The sequence below is a fragment of the Anastrepha obliqua genome, chromosome 5, assembly GCF_027943255.1.
Source record: "Anastrepha obliqua isolate idAnaObli1 chromosome 5, idAnaObli1_1.0, whole genome shotgun sequence".
In the NCBI taxonomy this organism is placed as follows: Eukaryota; Metazoa; Arthropoda; class Insecta; order Diptera; family Tephritidae; genus Anastrepha; species Anastrepha obliqua.
The window spans coordinates 42553920-42573171 of record NC_072896.1 but is presented as its reverse complement, the minus strand read 5'-3'; the positions used below and the strand labels follow the sequence as shown (position 1 = coordinate 42573171).

Below are 19252 nucleotides of genomic sequence, written 5' to 3'. Positions count from 1 at the left end.
TACCTACAGATGACATCAATACGGCCATAAAATTTGAGCATTCCAACTGGAGTACGAAACACCAAGAGTGTACCTTGGCCTCTTATACAGATGGCTTGAAAACACCCGAGCTTATGTATGTTTACTGAGCTCTATGGTCCCATAACAAAGCTGTATGTGCCAATAGGTAATTTTTCAAGTATATTCCAAGTAAAGTGTATGCCATCTATCTATGTGCAGAGATAAATTTAGAAAAAAAAAACACCGGAATTAGCGGATTGCTGATCTGAGACAGGCACGAGGCACTCAGGATCCTGTAATCGTTTGAGATTAAGTCCTAATTAGTCCTTGAGCGCATATAGTCCAATAAGAGCGCGATATTGAAGTCGGCTTATTTGGATCCGGGGGCATAGGATCAAGAAATTAATGAAAAATCGATTCCTAAACTCAGCCAAACTCACGAGTAGTTCAAGCTTACTTTCATTAGATTGATTCAAACCCGATTTACTCCTTTATCTGACTTTGTTCGGATGGTAGTTCCCGCTTTGTAATAGTAATATATATAAAGGGTTTTCCAATAAGAGGTGGAAATAAGAGGTGTTATTTTGATATTCAAAGAAAAATCCTATTTTTTTAAATAATGGATCGAAGGTTTATTTCATTATAAAGAGGAAGGTCATTTGTGATCACCTCTTCGAGAGATAAACGGGAAACTCTTCCCGTAAAAGATCAATGGTTTCGTTGCTTGTGTGGCACGTATCGCCGTCTTGTTGAAAATAAACGTTGTCGAGATCAATGCCATCCAATGACGGCCATAAAAAATCGTTAATCATCTCTCGATATAGATAACACCTGTTATTGGAAAACCCTTTATATGTATATATATATATATATATATTATTATTACAAACTGAAGCTTATAATTAAAATTATAAGCCTAGTTAGGAAAGCTATGGCTGCTAAGGCCTTCAGCTTCTTCTTATGAAGTAAAATTAGTGCTTAATTAATGCTTAATACTAAGTGCTTATGCGTCGTTTAGAATTTCATTATGAATTAGGAGATATAATATATTTATTAGACCTGTTTGTTTAAATTTCGTAATATAATTTTGATATTTTTAAGAAAGCTATAATTTTTTTAATATTATCGATTGTGGGGTTGGAAATGCATTGAATGGGATCGGTGTTATGGAATATATGGTTTCTTAGTGAGTTGAAGGGATAACATTCGGACATAACGTGATTAATGGTGATTGAGGTGGAGTTACAAAACTGACATATTCTGGGGGTATTGCTGTCGATAAGGTGATTATGGGTTCATTTTGAATGGCCCAGACGTACTCGCGTGAGTTTAACAAGGTCCATTCTAGAAAGTGAAAGGTTAGCGTGTTTTAGGAGGTTGCTTACATTAAGCTTTTTAACATTTTGCGCTTTGTACCAAGCACGTACACCCTTTTGGGTGTTTGGCCGAGCTCGTCCTCCTATTTGTGGCGTGCGTCTTGAAGTTGTTCCACAAGTGGCAGATATTTTTTATGAGGAGCTTTTTCATGGCAGAAATACACTCGGAGGTTTGCCTGCCGAGGGGCGACCGCCATTAGAAAAAACGTTTTCTTCCGTTTGGTCTTTCACCCAGATTCGAATCTACGTTCTCTCTGAATTCCGAATGATAGTCACGCACCAATCCATTCGGCTACAGCTATTAGTAATACCAACTAATAGAACAAAAAAATAAAATTGTTAGAATATAGCTGAATGCATATGTAACATAGAAACAAAGTGAAAGAGCTTAGAAGCATCAGATGTTAATAAGGGAATACAATAAATTTTAATCGCGTTTATTAGATCCGGACGGTACGCAAAGGGTTAAACAGCTCCAAAAACAATACATCTCAATACAAATACAGGTTCAGGCAACATTTAGTGAAAATAAAGATTAATATTGCAAGGCTGTCATTTGCTTCAGCTACTGAAAACAAAACCGGATGCGCAGTATATGGCGCTAAATACCACGTCGCTCACCTTTAAAGCCAACTAGATATCAACACTAGGTGAATTTATGGCTGTGTTGCAAACAGCAATTTTGGCCAAGATATACTACTGGGGTGAATTCTACATTTATACGTAAAGAATATCAACAATTTGCTAAAAACCATATTCAATTCAACTCACACATACAAAACATCATTATTTTGTCATCATGTAGGCATCTCCTTCAATTAAAAATTAGACATCGCAGCCAAGCCTATAATAACTCTTGGTAAAACTGCTAAAGAAGCGGATAGAAACTTGTGTTTGCTGTTCATAATACAAAAACATTAATTGCAACAACACGACGAGAGATATTGACGAATAGAAACCTATTTTGCTTTTGATTTGTATGCTATAGAACATAAATACAACAGATATCCTCAATCTAGTTACGCTTAGGTCAAATATTTCAAGATTTTATGCGCTAATTAGATGCTTATATAAAGTCACGTGAATCGAAGTTTTAAATATTAAAATACTGTTAACCTCTCGATGGCTGATAAAATAAATTTCACTCGAATTGATTCAGATTCAAAAAAGCATTACTTGACACAAATAGTTTTGTCATTCCGGATGACCATTGCATCTATTATAGACGCACTACTTAATTTTTCGAGAAAATAGTTCACTTAACGGATTGCTGAAATAAAAAGTAGGTCCACTAGATGTGGACTCCTTGCCTTTAAAATGCCAGCAATAGTTAGTACGAAGGCGCACAAAGAAAATAAATTGACTTTTAATAAGCTTCGGATTTTTGTTTTATATCATTCGTTTGCATAAACCCGTGTATTTTGTTCATTTTCTACATGTTAGTTGTCAATTATTTCAAAGAGATTCAACTACACTCGCGAAGATGTATACGATGCGTACTAAAAGGAAATTATTAAACACTTTTTGGAGCATATTTATTTATTTGATGAAAGCCGAAAAACTTACACGGAACTAAAAGCATAACATTCACCTAGAAAGCTCGAAAGCAATGGAATAAAATGAACTGACCGACAACAAAATGCAATTGTCAGCGAAATTTTGTTAAACTCGCAAAGTAAAATCGATGTTGACGAAATTGTCGACTTGACAAAGGTTTGTATTATTTCGCAATAGTCGTGATACTTTTTAGTTTTGTATTTTTATTTTATTTTTTATTTAATCCTTGGAGCACCGTATGAAGTTTTAATATTTAAGGTTTTGAAATTGCTCACATCCATTCTTTCATAATTTACTTAGTAATTATTATATTGGAGACTGCTTGAAACCACGCGCTGCATAGTCTGAGGGCTGTGTACGTTCAGACAGTTTTGGATAACCCTCGTCACCAGGATTGCAAGCAGGACGTGAAGTTATTACACGCCAGCCTCCTTTGCGCGTCCAATCCTAAAAGTGATCAATAATTGTGATGTGCATCAAATTTTTAAAAAAGATTATGTTACTAAAATTCAAATAACAAATATATATATATATATGCACCAACTTGGGAATAAAATATTGAACATACAAGTAATCAAGAACACTTACGTTTGGATTGTATTTGAAATAATAGGCACCAGCGTAAATTGCTGCAATAGCCATTGCAAATTTTCCGGTCCAAAAGCGGATTGTATATGCCCGCTGTGCGCCCTGCAATATACAAAATATTAATTTGCTTACATTTTAAAAGACATCGCATATCAATTTTTAACTATTACATAACGTTAGTTTAATAATATGGCTTTATTTAAAAGTTTTTAGCGACACATACTAAAACTGGAGTTAGCGCCTCTCCCATTTTGTCAAGAGGGAAACGATAGAAACGTTTGATTGGGTTCCGTAATTCCCTTTCCAACTCGGGCACTGTACGAGCCCCGTGGTGTAACTCCAAATCTTTCAACCATTGCTTGCGCCATGCTCGTTCCTCATTTGACATGCCAATCAAACGTTCACGTTCGCGCACCATGCGCCCGGCAATAGTCATGGGTTTTACACCCCCCGTTTCTGAAGAAGCCATCTTTATTCTCTGAAAAATTTAAATTTTTCATTAAAAATTCTACTCGAGGCAACAGAACCTTCATACTTTTCCGAAGCGCAACTAAAACAATCTAATTCGGCATATTATAACAGCTGTTTTTCGTGAAAATGAAAATAAGATAAATGTCAAAAGGGGTTAAAATGGCAAAAATGTAGGAATTTTGTTTTTTAAACGACATAGCAAGGGAAATTTAATAAGAGACGGTTCACATATATTTTTACCTTATTTTTGTTTTTAGTCAGGGCTAAAAAATTGTATTGTTAAACAGCTCAGAAGCTGGTTCCATAATAGGCAAAAACAGGGAAAATTCTAAGATGTGATTAGACAAATTTATTTCCCGAGAATTCAAAAGGTGTGGCCAACAGCAAATCATTAAGCGTATCTCAATGATTTTGAAGGAGCTAGCTGGTTTACTGACTTAATAGGGATTTGATAGCGGATTGTTTATGAAAAAACTGAGTTTGCAGCCCTCAGCACATTACTTCGTTGCTAGTCTAGATAGTGATAGTCGATTAATGATTTAATTTACAATTATCTAAGGAATTGAGTGTAACTAATGCGGCTTGACAATTAGACTTAATTCTCATAAAATAAGCGGATTAGGGAAATTTTCGATGGCAACATTGCCAAAAAATGACAGTTAATATCTATGGTGAATGAAAAATAATGAAACTTTTAAAGAGACGAACACGAAAGACCGAAAACCATCATTGCAACATTAAAATTCAGGAACAGCTGCAAAGCAACAGTCGGGTATGGGATGGTAGTGCGAGAAAATTATTAATATTTTTTAGTATCAGAGCAGCTAATACCTATATATCTCTCTTGCGATCCATCTTTTACTAACAAAACTATTCCATAAACAAATCGCCTGTTCACTAATCCGCGTAACAACCGTCTGTCACTAATATTTCAATCAGAATTGACTGCGCTGGTAATCCCGTTTAACTCCACCGTCTGTCTAGGTTATTAGAATAGGAGTGAAATAAGCGCGCTCAATGCTGCGAAATCTGCGAATCCCTTACGGCGTAACAGCCGAAGTTACTCTCCCAATTTTACTTCGGATGGCCAAACTTTGTATTCCACGAGTATCATCATTGATTTCACTCATTAGTACACTTTGATGGTAAAATAATTGGCAGCCCTGAAACCATTCTGACATCTCGTGTTCGGCGAATAAAGTGTAATAGACAAAATACATTATTTGACATTCTACCATTGATTTAACGTGGTTATTTCTACTCTACTTTTTGGACGCTGTTATTGAATTGGTTTTCATTCCATAATTACTATTGAAAATCATGGCGGATGTAGATGATTTGTTTGACTGTTTCAATGAGGACAATGAAGAAAGTGTAAATATCAACCCAGTGGTAGAATTAGACAAAGTGGAAGCAGACAGTTCAACTGAGAAAGGGTACAGATTGTACATACTTCTAAAATTTCGAACACGCTTACCAAAATTGATTACTTCTTTAGGAAAGCTGACATCGGTGAAAAACGAGGAATCGCTTCAGTTAAAGAAGATGTAGAGATTCCACAAAAAAGGCTGAAAGAAACTGAATCGATATTGGACGATATTTGCGTGGACGCATTACGTTCCCGTATAGCCGTTCACGTTATCGAAAGTCCGGAGTCATGCACGCATGAAGTAGCAGTATATCCAGGTCAAGAATATATTCCCTTGCAATCTATCACAGGACCACCAGCAAAAGAGTACCCATTTGTATTGGATCCTTTTCAAAAAGAAGCAATCTTGTGCATTGACAATCAACAGAGTGTTTTAGTATCAGCTCACACATCGGCAGGAAAGACCGTGGTAGCCGAATATGCTATTGCGAAATCGTTAGGCTGCAAACAGCGAGTAATTTATACCACACCCATTAAGGCGCTATCTAATCAAAAGTATCGAGAATTCAATGAAGAATTCAAAGATGTTGGACTGGTTACCGGTGATGTGACGATAAATCCATCGGCGTCTTGTCTTATCATGACCACAGAAATTTTGCGGAATATGTTGTACAGAGGAAGTGAAATTATGCGTGAGGTTGGTTGGGTCGTATTCGATGAAATTCATTATATGCGAGACAAAGAGCGAGGTGTTGTATGGGAAGAGACATTAATATTATTGCCCGATAATGTGCGCTATGTATTTCTTTCCGCCACTATTCCCAATGCCCGCCAATTTGCAGAATGGGTTTGTCACCTCCACAAGCAACCGTGTCATGTAGTTTATACAGATTACCGACCCACCCCGCTACAACATTATATATTCCCTGCTGGTGGCGATGGCATACATCTTATAGTCGATGAAAAAGGGCAATTCAAGGAAGATAATTTTACAACAGCAATGGCCGTTTTACAAAACGCTGGTAAGTAGTAAAATCTTGTTCTATACTGAGCATTACTCAAAAATTCCTTGAATATCATTAGGTGAAGCAGCTAAAGGCGACCAAAAAGGGCGTAAAACTGGTATTAGAGGCGTAGACAGTGGCCAGTCAAATATTTTTAAAATAGTCAAAATGATAATGGAACGTAACTTTGCACCAGTAATCATTTTTTCATTTAGTAAAAAAGATTGCGAGGTGTACGCTATGCAGATGGCAAAGTTAGATTTCAATACTGCTGAAGAGAAAAGACTAGTTGATGAAGTATTCAACAATGCTATGGATGTACTCTCTGAAGAGGATCGTCAACTACCACAGGTGGAGAATGTATTACCGTTGTTGAAACGGGGCATTGGTATACATCATGGTGGTCTCTTGCCTATTCTCAAAGAAATTATTGAAATTTTGTTTGGTGAAGGCTTACTTAAAGCGCTTTTTGCGACTGAAACATTTGCTATGGGCTTAAACATGCCTGCTCGGACTGTACTTTTCACAGCACCGCGCAAATTCGATGGAAAAAACTTTAGGTATGTAGAAAAGCAATTGATATTTTTCGATTTTTGTTAACAAAAAACTGATTAATGTCATTACATATTTAATAGGTGGATTTCCTCAGGTGAATATATACAAATGGCCGGTAGAGCTGGTCGTCGTGGTCTGGACGATAAAGGTATTGTTATCTTAATGATTGACGAGAAAGTCTCACCATCAATTGGTCGTGGCATTGTGCAAGGAAAAGCGGATCCCATAAATTCAGCGTTCCATTTAACTTACAATATGGTGCTGAATTTGCTGCGTGTCGAAGAAATTAATCCTGAATATATGTTAGAGCGTTCATTCTTTCAGTTCCAGAATCAATCCTCAATACCCGAACTGTATAAGCAAGTTCAGGATAAGCAATCGGAGTTGGAAAAGATTAAAATTAAAGAAGAGCATAGTGTTGCATCCTACCATCATATACGTGAACAACTCGATTCTTATGGCAAACAATTCAAGCGCTGGATTACGAAACCTGAATATCTTTTGCCATTTTTGCAGCCTGGTCGTCTAATAAAAGTTCAAAACGATAAAGAAGAATTTGATTGGGGTATAGTTGTAAATTTTAAAAAGCAAACAAATAATGCACGAAATCCCATGAAAGCCGAGACAGTTATCGTAGTCGATGTTTTACTACACGTTACCGAGGAATCAGCGAAAGCAGATGAACCTAAACCATGCAAACCTGGCCAGAAGGGGAATATGGAAGTTGTTCCTGTGCTTCACACTCTTATATCACAAATCTCTTCTCTCCGCGTATATTATCCAAATGATCTGCGACCGGCTGATAATCGGCGTAGTGTCTTGAAAACTATCGCTGAAGTGCAAAAACGTTTTCCTAAAGGACCACCCCTCCTTAATCCTGTTACCGAAATGAATATAAAAAGTGCTGAATTCAAACAGGTTGTCGAATCTATCGATAAATTCGAAGAAAGACTCTTCGCACATCCGTTGCATAACTCTCCTGAACTGAACAAAATTTATGAACGCTACACCCAAAAAATAAAAGTACAAGAAGAACTTAAAGAGGTAAAAACAAAGTTGAAAGAGGCGCGCAGTTTGTTACAGATGGACGAGCTGAAACACCGAAAGCGTGTATTGCGTCGTATGGAATATTGTACAGCAGCTGATGTGATTGAGTTTAAAGGACGTGTTGCTTGCGAGTTAAGCTCTGCAGATGAACTGCTAATAACAGAAATGATATTCAATGGAATTTTTAATGATATTACAACACCACAGGCAGTGGCACTACTGTCCTGTTTCGTTTGCGATGAAAAGTCGTCAGAAACCCCTAAGGCGACGGAAGAGCTGTCGGGTCCACTACGATCAATGCAGGATCTGGCTCGACGTATTGCCAAAATTTCAACTGAATGCAAGTTAAGTATAGACGAGGAGAGTTACGTGGAAAAATTCAAACCATTTCTTATGGATGTAGTGTTGGCTTGGTGTAAAGGTGCCTCGTTTTTGAGTGTCTGCAGAATGACAGATATTTTCGAAGGTTCAATAATTCGCTGTATGCGTCGTTTAGAAGAATTGCTGAGGCAGTTGTGTCAAGCAGCCAAAACAATTGGTAACACAGAATTGGAAAACAAATTCTCCGAAGGTGTAAGACTCCTAAAAAGGGATATTGTTTTTGCGGCTTCTTTATATTTGTAAATATCATATGTATGCATTTTTAATGTTAATTTAATTTTTCAAATAATGACTTGGCAAACGGGAAATTGAGAGCACCCGCACTTTTGAGGTTAAAATTGGATTGACAACGTATAGGAAGGCACCCGCTTACTAACAGTGGTACTCGCCAAGTGCAAACCCTCGTAATTTTTAAGTGATTTATTGTTAAAATTGTAAAATTCAGCGGGTGCCTCCTCCACTTCATAAATACAACGGGATATGATACATACACTATTATTATGTCTAACTCGTTTTTGGGTTAGTAGCCTTCGGTCAAACTTCATCGGACCAAATCTGGCGACGAAATCCACGTCATTTTCGCGTAAAACTCTTTTTGCGTATAAACAATGGTTATATACAAATTGTGTTTTCATAGCGAAAATTACTCAGAAATTGCGACGTTTCCCATGCCCACAAATCGAGTCTTTTGATATTTACTGATAGGATACTGACGTTTTGCAATGCCAGCAATTTCTGTCAAACTTTTATTTCTGGAAGTATTTGCCTTGGAACGCTTATACAAAATTTGATACACAATATTTTCTTTAAAATAAACTTGGCAAGCTTAAAATGTGAAGATTTTTGTTTCATTAGTCATTTCATGACTTTATGAGTATTTTCAACCGTATTGTTAGTGGAGATAAACATGCATAGGTTCATTACTATGAGCCTGAAAGTGAACAAGAGTCTAAGTAGTGGCATAAGAAGGTGCATACCCTCCTAAAAATATCAAGTCACTTCATCAGCCGGAAAGATTATGGCCATTTGTTATGTTTTGGGATTTGAAAGAAATTTTATTAATGGAGTACACGAAAAAGGGTGAAACCATAAGCTCAGCATCTCACGCAACCACTTTACATACTTTATGGGAGCATTTAAGAAAAAAAAAATGACGGGGAAGACTGCCTGCCGATGTGTTGCTTCTTCACGAAAACGCTCCGGTTCACATAGGCCGTGTTTCGAAGGCCGTTGTACGGAATATGTTCGAGCGAAAAACACTTTCTGGCGATGAAAAGCTCAAGGCGGCATTAATCGAATATTTTTCGACAAGAAGGAAATATGTTTTTTAGAGAGTAATGGAAAATGTATTTCAAGATAAAATAAGTGTATTGAGGTTATATTGAAAAATAAAAATATAAATATAATTTAATTTGAATTGTTTTTCGTAATGATTCCGAGAATACATATGTCTGTTGCTTTTGGATTAAAAGTTAATCTGCTACAATATCAAAGAACGCAATTGATGGTCAGTATATTTAACATATTGTATTTAACTTCTCTAGTGAACACACGGAGATAATTTCTGAAAAACCTTCGTTGCGGTCTAGAAGAACGTAATAGTCTAGATAGTGGCTTTGAATGGGATTAATGATTTAACTTACAATTACCTCAAGAATTAGGTGTAACTAATGTGGCTTGACAACTAGACTTAATTCTCATAAATTAAGCGGATTAGGTAAATTTTCGATGCAAGATTGCCGAAAAATGAGAGTTAATATATATGGTGAATGAAAAATAATGAAATTTTTAAAGAGACGAACACGAAAGACCGAAAACAATCACTGCAACATTAAAATTCAGGAACAGCTGCAAAGCAACAGTCGAGTATGGGATGGTAATGCGAGAAAATTATTAATATTTTTTAGTATCTTCTTCTTCTTAATCGCAGCTAATACCTATATATCTCTCTTGCGATCCATCTTTTACTGACAAAACTATTCAATAAACAAATCGCCTGTTCACTAATCCGCGTAACAACCGTCTGTCACTAATATTTCAATCAGAATTGACTGCGCTGGTAATCCCGTTTAACTCCACCGTCTGTCTAGGTTATTAGAATAGGAGTGAAATAAGCGCGCTCAATGCTGCGAAATCTGCGAATCCCTTACGGCGTAACAGCCGAAGTTACTCTCCCAATTTTACTTCGGATGGCCAAACTTTGTATTCCACGAGTATCATCATTGATTTCATTCATTAGTACATTGTTGGTAAAATAATTGGCAGCCCTGAAACCATTCTGACATCTCGTGCTCGGCGAATAAAGTGTAATAGACAAAATACATTATTTGACGTTCTACCATTGATTTAACGTGGTTATTTCTACTTGTGGGAACAAATGGCCTCGGGAGACGTTCCAGCATGCTTGACTGAGCTTTGTGTGTGTTAGTGCAGTCGGGTGTCGTCGTGTCACACATACTTGTTGTCGGCTTTTGAATGATGAAAATCAAAAATTTTTGATATTAGCGTCAATCAGCCGACACGCACACATATAAAGTTCTTGTCAAACAATGTTGACCGTCACCAAAGGCCAAAACTGAACAATCCAATGTGGCAACACCAGTATTCGTAAGGAAGTTCTCACGAATTCCTTTTGTTTTCTTCTTCGCAGTTTTGTAGCAAGAACTTTTTGAATAATCATTTTTCTTAACTGAAATTATTAGCTTGCAGAACCTTGAATCGAGTAACACGCAAAGCAGTTTTATCAAGTTTGTAAAGTTTGAATCGTTTACATATATATATGTGTGTGGCACATTCATGTCTCCACATACTCTACTTTTTGGACGCTGTTATTGAATTGGTTTTAGTTCCATAAATACTATTGAAAATCATGGCGGATGTCGATGATTTGTTTGACTGTTTCAATGAGGACAATGAAGAAAGTGTAAATATCAACCCAGTGGTAGAATTAGACAAAGTGGAAGCAGACAGTTCAACTGAGAAAGGGTACAGATTGTACAAGTTCTAAAATTTCGAACACGCTTACTAAAATTGATTACTTCTTTAGGAAAGCTGACATCGGTGACAAACGAGGAATCGCTTCAGTTAAAGAATTAAAAGAAGATGTAGAGATTCCACAAAAAAGGCTGAAAGAAACTGAATCGATATTGGACGATATTTGCGTTGACGCATTACGTTCCCGTATAGCCGTTCACGTTATCGAAAGTCCGGAGTCATGCACGCATGAAGTGGCAGTATATCCAGGTCAAGAATATATTCCCTTACAATCTATCACAGGACCACCAGCAAAAGAGTACCCATTTGTATTGGATCCTTTTCAAAAAGAAGCAATCTTGTGCATTGACAATCAACAGAGTGTTTTAGTATCAGCTCACACATCGGCAGGAAAGACCGTGGTAGCCGAATATGCTATTGCGAAATCGTTAGGCTGCAAACAGCGAGTAATTTATACCACACCCATTAAGGCGCTATCTAATCAAAAGTATCGAGAATTCAATGAAGAATTCAAAGATGTTGGACTAGTTACCGGTGATGTGACGATAAATCCATCGGCGTCTTGTCTTATCATGACCACAGAAATTTTGCGGAATATGTTGTACAGAGGAAGTGAAATTATGCGTGAGGTTGGTTGGGTCGTATTCGATGAAATTCATTATATGCGAGACAAAGAGCGAGGTGTTGTATGGGAAGAGACATTAATATTATTGCCCGATAATGTGCGCTATGTATTTCTTTCCGCCACTATTCCCAATGCCCGCCAATTTGCAGAATGGGTTTGTCACCTCCACAAGCAACCGTGTCATGTAGTTTATACAGATTACCGACCCACCCCGCTACAACATTATATATTCCCTGCTGGTGGCGATGGCATAAATCTTATAGTCGATGAAACAGGACAATTCAAGGAAGATAATTTTAAAATAGCAATGGCCGTTTTACAAAACGCTGGTAAGTAGTAAAATCTTGTTCTATACTGAGCATTACTTAAAAATTCCTTGAATATCATTAGGTGAAGCAGATAAAGGCGACCAAAAAGGGCGTAAAACTGGTATTAGAGGCGTTGACAGTGGCCAGTTAAATATTTTTAAAATAGTCAAAATGATAATGGAACGTAACTTTGCACCAGTAATCATTTTTTCATTTAGTAAAAAAGATTGCGAGGTGTACGCTATGCAGATGGCAAAGTTAGATTTCAATACTGCTGAAGAGAAAAGACTAGTTGATGAAGTATTCAACAATGCTATGGATGTACTCTCTGAAGAGGATCGTCAACTACCACAGGTGGAGAATGTATTACCGTTGTTGAAACGGGGTATTGGTATACATCATGGTGGTCTCTTGCCTATTCTCAAAGAAATTATTGAAATTTTGTTTGGTAAAGGCTTACTTAAAGCGCTTTTTGCGACTGAAACATTTGCTATGGGCTTAAACTTGCCTGCTCGGACTGTACTTTTCACAGCACCGCGCAAATTCGATGGAAAAAACTTTAGGTATGTAGAAAAGCAATTGATGTTTTTCGATTTTTGTTAACAAAAAATTGCTTAATGTCATTACATATTTAATAGGTGGATTTCCTCAGGTGAATATATACAAATGGCCGGTAGAGCTGGTCGTCGTGGTCTGGACGATAAAGGTATTGTTATCTTAATGATTGACGAGGAAGTCTCACCATCAATTGGTCGTGGCATTGTGCAAGGAAAAGCGGATCCCATAAATTCAGCGTTCCATTTAACTTACAATATGGTGCTGAATTTGCTGCGTGTCGAAGAAATTAATCCTGAATATATGTTAGAGCGTTCATTCTTTCAGTTCCAGAATCAATCCTCAATACCCGAACTGTATAAGCAAGTTCAGGATAAGCAATCGGAGTTGGAAAAGATTAAAATTAAAGAAGAGCATAGTGTTGCATCCTACCATCATATACGTGAACAACTCGATTCTTATGGCAAACAATTCAAGCGCTGGATTACGAAACCTGAATATCTTTTGCCATTTTTGCAGCCTGGTCGTCTAATAAAAGTTCAAAACGATAAAGAAGAATTTGATTGGGGTATAGTTGTAAATTTTAAAAAGCAAACAAATAATGCACGAAATCCTATGAAAGCCGAGACAGTTATCGTAGTCGATGTCTTACTACACGTTACCGAGGAATCGGCGGAGGAATCGGCGAAAGCAGATGAACCTAAACAATGCAAACCTGGGAAGGGGAATATGGAAGTTGTTCCTGTGCTTCACACTCTTATATCACAAATCTCTTCTCTCCGCGTATTGTATCCAAATGATCTGGGACCGGCTGATAATCGGCGTAGTGTCTTGAAAACTATCGCTGCAATGAAAAAACGTTTTCCTAAAGGACCACCCCTCCTTAATCCTGTTACCGAAATGAATATAAAAAGTGCTGAATTCAAACAGGTTGTCGAATCTATCGATAAGTTCGAAGAAAGACTCTTCGCACATCCGTTGCATAACTCTTCTGAACTGAACAAAATTTATGAATGCTACACCCAAAAAATAAAAGTACAAGAAGAACTTAAAGAGGTAAAAACAAAGTTGAAAGAGGCGCGCAGTTTGTTACAGATGGACGAGCTGAAACACCGAAAGCGTGTATTGCGTCGTATGGAATATTGTACAGCAGCTGATGTGATTGAGTTTAAAGGACGTGTTGCTTGCGAGTTAAGCTCTGCAGATGAACTGCTAATAACAGAAATGATATTCAATGGAATTTTTAATGATATTACAACACCACAGGCAGTGGCACTACTGTCCTGTTTCGTTTGCGATGAAAAGTCGTCAGAAACCCCTAAGGCGACGGAAGAGCTGTCGGGTCCACTACGATCAATGCAGGATCTGGCTCGACGTATTGCCAAAATTTCAACTGAATGCAAGTTAAGTATAGACGAGGAGAGTTACGTGGAAAAATTCAAACCATTTCTTATGGATGTAGTGTTGGCTTGGTGTAAAGGTGCCTCGTTTTTGAGTGTCTGCAGAATGACAGATATTTTCGAAGGTTCAATAATTCGCTGTATGCGTCGTTTAGAAGAATTATTGAGGCAGTTGTGTCAATCAGCCAAAACAATTGGTAACACAGAATTGGAAAACAAATTCTCCGAAGGTGTAAGGCTCCTAAAAAGGGATATAGTTTTTGCGGCTTCTTTATATTTGTAAATATCATATGTATGCATTTTTAATGTTAATTTAATTTTTCAAATAATGACTTGGCAAACGGGAAATTGAGAGCATCCGCACTTTTGAGGTTAAAATTGGATTGACAACGTATAGGAAGGCACCCGCTTACTAACAGTGGTACTCGCCAAGTGCAAAGCCTCGTAATTTTTAAGTGATTTATTGTTAAAATTGTAAAATTCAGCGGGTGCCTCCTCCACTTCATAAATACAACGGGATATGATACATACACTATTATTATGTCTAACTCGTTTTTGGGTTAGTAGCCTTCGGTCAAACTTCATCGGACCAAATCTGGCGACGAAATCCACGTCATTTTCGCGTAAAACTCTTTTTGCGTATAAACGATGGTTATATACAAATTGTGTTTTCATAGCGAAAATTACTCAGAAATTGCGATGTTTCCCATGCCCACAAATCCAGTCTTTTGATATTTACTGATACCATACTGACGTTTTGCAATGCCAGCAATTTCTGTCGAAACTTTTATTTCTGGAAGTATTTGCCTTAAAACGCTTATACGAAATTTGATACACAATATTTTCTTTAAAATAAACTTGACAAGCTTAAAATGTGAAGATTTTTGTTTCATTAGTCATTTCATGAGCATTTCATGACTTATGAGTATTTTCAACCGTATTGTTAGTGGAGATAAGTATGCATAGGTTCATTACTATAAACCTGAAAGTGAACAAGAGTATATGTAGTGGCATAAGAAGTCACTCCATCAGCCGGAAAGATTATGGCCATTTGTTATGTTTTGGGATTTGAAATAAATTTTATTGATGGAGTACACGAAAAAGGGTGAAACCATAAGCTCAGCATCTCACGCAACCACTTTACATACTTTATGGGAGCATTTAAGAAAAAAAAAAATGACGGGGAAGACTGCCTGCCGATGTGTTGCTTCTTCACGAAAACGCTCCGGTTCACATAGGTCGTGTTTCGAGGGCCGTTGTACGGAATTGAAAATCAATCACCCCGTATTATCTAGACCTGATTCCCAGTGATTATTTTTTGATTCTCTTTGAAAAAATACAATATGTTCGAGCGAAAAACACTTTCTGGCGATGAAGAGCTCAAGGCGGCATTAATCGAATATTTTTCGACAAGAAGGAAATATGTTTTTTAGAGAGTAATGGAAAATTTATTTCAAGATAAAATAAGGTATTGAGGTTATATTGAAAAATAAAAATATAAATATAATTTAATTTGAATTGTTTTTCGTAATGATTCCGAGAATACATAAGTCTGTTGCTTTTGGATTAAAAGTTAATCTGCTACAATATCAAAGAACGCAATTGATGGTCAGTATATTTAACATATTGTATTTAACTTCTCTAGTGAACTCACGGAGATAATTTCTGAAAAATCTGTGTGCTTGGCTTCTAGAATATGGAGTTGGAAGTGATGTTTGAGGGAGGTGGGAAGGCATTCTGTGGCTGTCGTCAGCAGGGAATTATGGAATATGTATATACATTGTACTCTCTCTTAAGCGGACAACTAAGGGACTGACAAATTTGTCCGCTTATGAGAGATGTCCGCTTGTGAAAAAAATATAAAAATAGTTCATAAAAATGTGCAATAGATGTATGTTTAAACAGCTTTATTTCCAAAACAAGAATATTAATACATACAGGGTCCGGCACTCGAAGTTTAACCAACTTCAGACCGGTCGCGCAGCTGATGCACGGGCATCTGCAACATCACGTGAAATGGTTCAAAGAGTGAAGAAGTGACTTTGGCCAAATTCCCGACGAAGTGCCAAGCAAATGGCGAAAGAACTGAAAATATGTGACCGTAGCATCCGCCGCATACTCAAAAATGATCTCAAAGTCAAGCCTTACAAGAAGTCAGACTTCAGAGAGCGAAGGAGTTGCCTCGCTTGGCCGAAAGCGGTCACTTTCCGAACATTGTGTTTTCTGACGAGAAAATTTTTCAAATTGAGCAATTAATTCGTAAACTCCCAAAAAGATAGGGTTTATTTGACCGACCGTTCTCACGAGGATTTCAGTCATCGATTGGCTACCAGTAGGCAGCACCCGCCATTGGTAATGGTTTGGGCCGCTGTAACCGCAGATGGGCGCTCTCCAATCGTTTTCATCGAGCCTGGCGTTACGGTGAATGCGAAATATCATATTATCGGGAAAGTACTCTGGAGGTTGCTTTGAAACCGTGGGCAGACAAACCTTTCGGTTGCAAACCATGGACGTTTCAACAGGACTCGGCACCGTCTCACAAAGCACGTGTGAAGTAAGAACGGCTAAAACACAACGTTTCCAACTTCATAATGTCCACACAATGGCTCTAAAATTCACCGGATGCGAATCCGATTTATTATTCTCTTTGGGGCCATTTTGAAGAGCAAACCCGAACTAAAAATCTCACCAGGCTCGATCCGCTGAAAAAAGCCATTGTCCGCGAATAGGCCAAAATACCTGCAGTCACATTCGCGGAGCTTGCGATTCGTTTCTGGACCATCTCAAGGCCATATACAAGGCAAAAAGAGATCACATCAAGCAAAAGTAAATTGATTCTTAATTTTGTATTATATTCACACATTTTTTACTTTAAATTAAATGAATTTAGGGAATTTTTAATTGGTTACACTTCGAGCGCCGGACCAGGAGCATACATAAAAGACAAAGAAAAGATTTTCATTGAACAATTTATTATACAAGATATTCAAATTGATTTAAAAAAGTCAGAAATTTTAGCTTGGCGAGTTTTTCCTTGAATTTCAATATCTTGAAGATGCATTTGAAGATTAGTAAGCAGTTCGACACCCTTAAGGTCGTTGTGGTTTAGAGAAAAAGATTTTAGTTTTCTTATAGCTAAATAAGCCTCTTTATAGGAACTTAACTTGTCGTCAATCTAATTTTCTATTTCATCTTCAGGCGAGATGACCCACGATTCTTGGGAAACAGTTAACACTTCAGTATAGATATTTTCCGAATCTTCATCATTAATGAATATTTCATTATCTAAATTAAGATAGTCTTCCATGTCAACTTGGATTTCGCTCTGAACTCGATTAATAACGTTGGAGAACTGAGCAAGTGCTGATAGCGGAAGCTCATCTTCTGCGGTCCAACCAATAACTATCGTTATTGGGCATATCGGTTTTCCCAAACCCAGCTTTAATGAAACAATTTTGTATTGTTTGTGGACTCACCATCTGAAACAAAATGTGTTTTAAAAATAACGATTCATACGTGAACTAAAAAGTTTTTTATAACGACAAATGATGTTGTGTTTGTGGAAGAAAAACAACTTTAACATTTTTCAATTTTAGATCGCGAGGATGAGAAGCCGCATTATCTAGAAATAGAACGACGCTCCGCGTACCTCTTCGGTAAAACTTTTGACATCATCTTGATGCAATAAAATCGTCGTAATTGAGTCTTACCGAAATTTCTTTAGCTTTGCAACTTATAAGTGTGCCTGACAAAGGAATGCCTTTAGTTCGTGCCTTCACAAACCATTCGTAGCACAATTTATCAATATTAACCCTTAACTGGTCCGGTACTCCATGAGTAACATAACTGGTCCGGCGTAGTCTGTGAGACGAGTACGTTTTGAAGCTCAATAATAAAACACAACATAAAGTTATTATTATTTTTTAATAAACATCGATATTATGAACACAAATGAACTATATTTAGTAAAAATATATGCAATTGGGGCAAAGTCTAACAAATTATAAACACAAGAAGGAATAATGTACCACACATCTACAAAAAAAATGCTTATTCTTTCCGAAAATCATAAAAAAGTGAGAACAAGCTAGTTAACTATTTTTTTTTTTAAGAATTGATTTGTAAATCATTATATAACCATAAAACTCATAAAGATATGGAAAGTTGAAGGTGGTTTTGTATCCAGCAAGGCCCAAAGTTCACAAGTTTGAGATACAGTTTTTGCAGATTGGATCTGTGCACCCTAAGCAGACTGGATTCTTGCAATAAACGCATAGGTATTTGGTCATCCTGTGTTTGTTGCTAGGACATATATGGCAAATCTTACGTTTTTGGAGAATAAGATTTGTTTCATCATTAGTTGGTTGTTCTTCTGGAACTCTAAGTATCCTTCTAATCATGGTTCGTATTTCACGTGGTATATTCATCATTGTTATGCGCCGTTTCATATGATCTTCCACCAATTGCATAGCTAGCTGTCTTCCAAAAACATTTTTTTCTTTTATTATTGGATTGTTTTTGTAACACTGATGAAGAATATAAGAATTTACCGCAGAAATATCCAAGGCACGGAAAAAGATTGTCAATGGCCACCTTCGACTACGACGACTGGATGTACTTTTTGAACACTTTTCGTCAATGAAATCAACTCCTCCTTTATTTTCGTTATAAAAGGTGATTATTTCTGGTTTATTAGTTAATTGGTCAGTGTATTCTCTGTCGTGAATGGAAGATATCAGAATTGTGGCTTTTCCAACTTTTCCAACGTGGGAAATTATTGTGCATTCCTCCCTAAATCCATAGAATGTTGATCCAGCAGCTCTTTTGCGATTGGGTAGGAAGGTCTGTGGTATTTCGGGTTTTTTTTTTTTTTTATAGGGTGCCTACATACGTTAAATTTTTCTTTAGAAGGACGTCCACTAACTGTATTGAAGAATACCAGTTATCAGCTGTTATGTTGCGATTGCTGTTGAAGAGCGGCGTTGCTAGGCGTAATACTGCTTGCGTAGGTTTTAAAAGTTT

The 19252-nt window shown here is 37.1% G+C and overlaps 3 protein-coding genes across 3 annotated transcripts; 2 read left to right on the top strand and 1 right to left on the bottom strand.

Moving 5' to 3' along the window:
• Window positions 1-2894: 2894 nt before the first annotated feature.
• LOC129249488 (uncharacterized) lies at window positions 2895-4128 on the bottom strand. The gene is made up of 4 exons (XM_054889337.1): window positions 4057-4128; window positions 3745-3999; window positions 3522-3623; window positions 2895-3380 (listed from the first exon to the last, which is right to left on the bottom strand). The coding sequence occupies exons 2-4, from the start codon at window positions 3988-3990 to the stop codon at window positions 3240-3242; spliced, it is 489 nt and encodes a 162-aa protein (XP_054745312.1). The 5' UTR covers window positions 3991-3999; window positions 4057-4128; the 3' UTR covers window positions 2895-3239.
• Window positions 4129-5196: 1068 nt separating this feature from the next.
• LOC129249487 (exosome RNA helicase MTR4-like) lies at window positions 5197-9186 on the top strand. The gene is made up of 4 exons (XM_054889335.1): window positions 5197-5428; window positions 5491-6383; window positions 6445-6925; window positions 7001-9186. Exons 1-4 carry the CDS (start codon window positions 5313-5315, stop codon window positions 8589-8591), a joined length of 3081 nt encoding a protein of 1026 aa, XP_054745310.1. The 5' UTR covers window positions 5197-5312; the 3' UTR covers window positions 8592-9186.
• A 1828-nt stretch (window positions 9187-11014) lies between these two features.
• On the top strand, window positions 11015-15109 carry LOC129247788 (exosome RNA helicase MTR4-like). The gene is made up of 4 exons (XM_054887100.1): window positions 11015-11333; window positions 11395-12296; window positions 12358-12838; window positions 12914-15109. Exons 1-4 carry the CDS (start codon window positions 11218-11220, stop codon window positions 14511-14513), a joined length of 3099 nt encoding a protein of 1032 aa, XP_054743075.1. The 5' UTR covers window positions 11015-11217; the 3' UTR covers window positions 14514-15109.
• The last annotated feature ends 4143 nt before the right edge of the window (window positions 15110-19252 follow it).

Coding starts and splice junctions, on each gene's coding strand:
- LOC129249488 (XM_054889337.1), bottom strand. CDS start 3,990: ATGGCTTCTTCAGAAACGGGGGGTGTAAAACCCATGACTATTGCCGGG. Junction 3,624..3,744: donor AGGCGCTAACTCCAGTTTTA/GTATGTGTCGCT, acceptor TGTATATTGCAG/GGCGCACAGCGGGCATATAC. Junction 3,381..3,521: donor ATTTCAAATACAATCCAAAC/GTAAGTGTTCTT, acceptor GATCACTTTTAG/GATTGGACGCGCAAAGGAGG.
- LOC129249487 (XM_054889335.1), top strand. CDS start 5,313: ATGGCGGATGTAGATGATTTGTTTGACTGTTTCAATGAGGACAATGAA. Junction 5,429..5,490: donor GACAGTTCAACTGAGAAAGG/GTACAGATTGTA, acceptor TTACTTCTTTAG/GAAAGCTGACATCGGTGAAA. Junction 6,926..7,000: donor TTCGATGGAAAAAACTTTAG/GTATGTAGAAAA, acceptor CATATTTAATAG/GTGGATTTCCTCAGGTGAAT.
- LOC129247788 (XM_054887100.1), top strand. CDS start 11,218: ATGGCGGATGTCGATGATTTGTTTGACTGTTTCAATGAGGACAATGAA. Junction 11,334..11,394: donor GACAGTTCAACTGAGAAAGG/GTACAGATTGTA, acceptor TTACTTCTTTAG/GAAAGCTGACATCGGTGACA. Junction 12,297..12,357: donor GGCCGTTTTACAAAACGCTG/GTAAGTAGTAAA, acceptor GAATATCATTAG/GTGAAGCAGATAAAGGCGAC.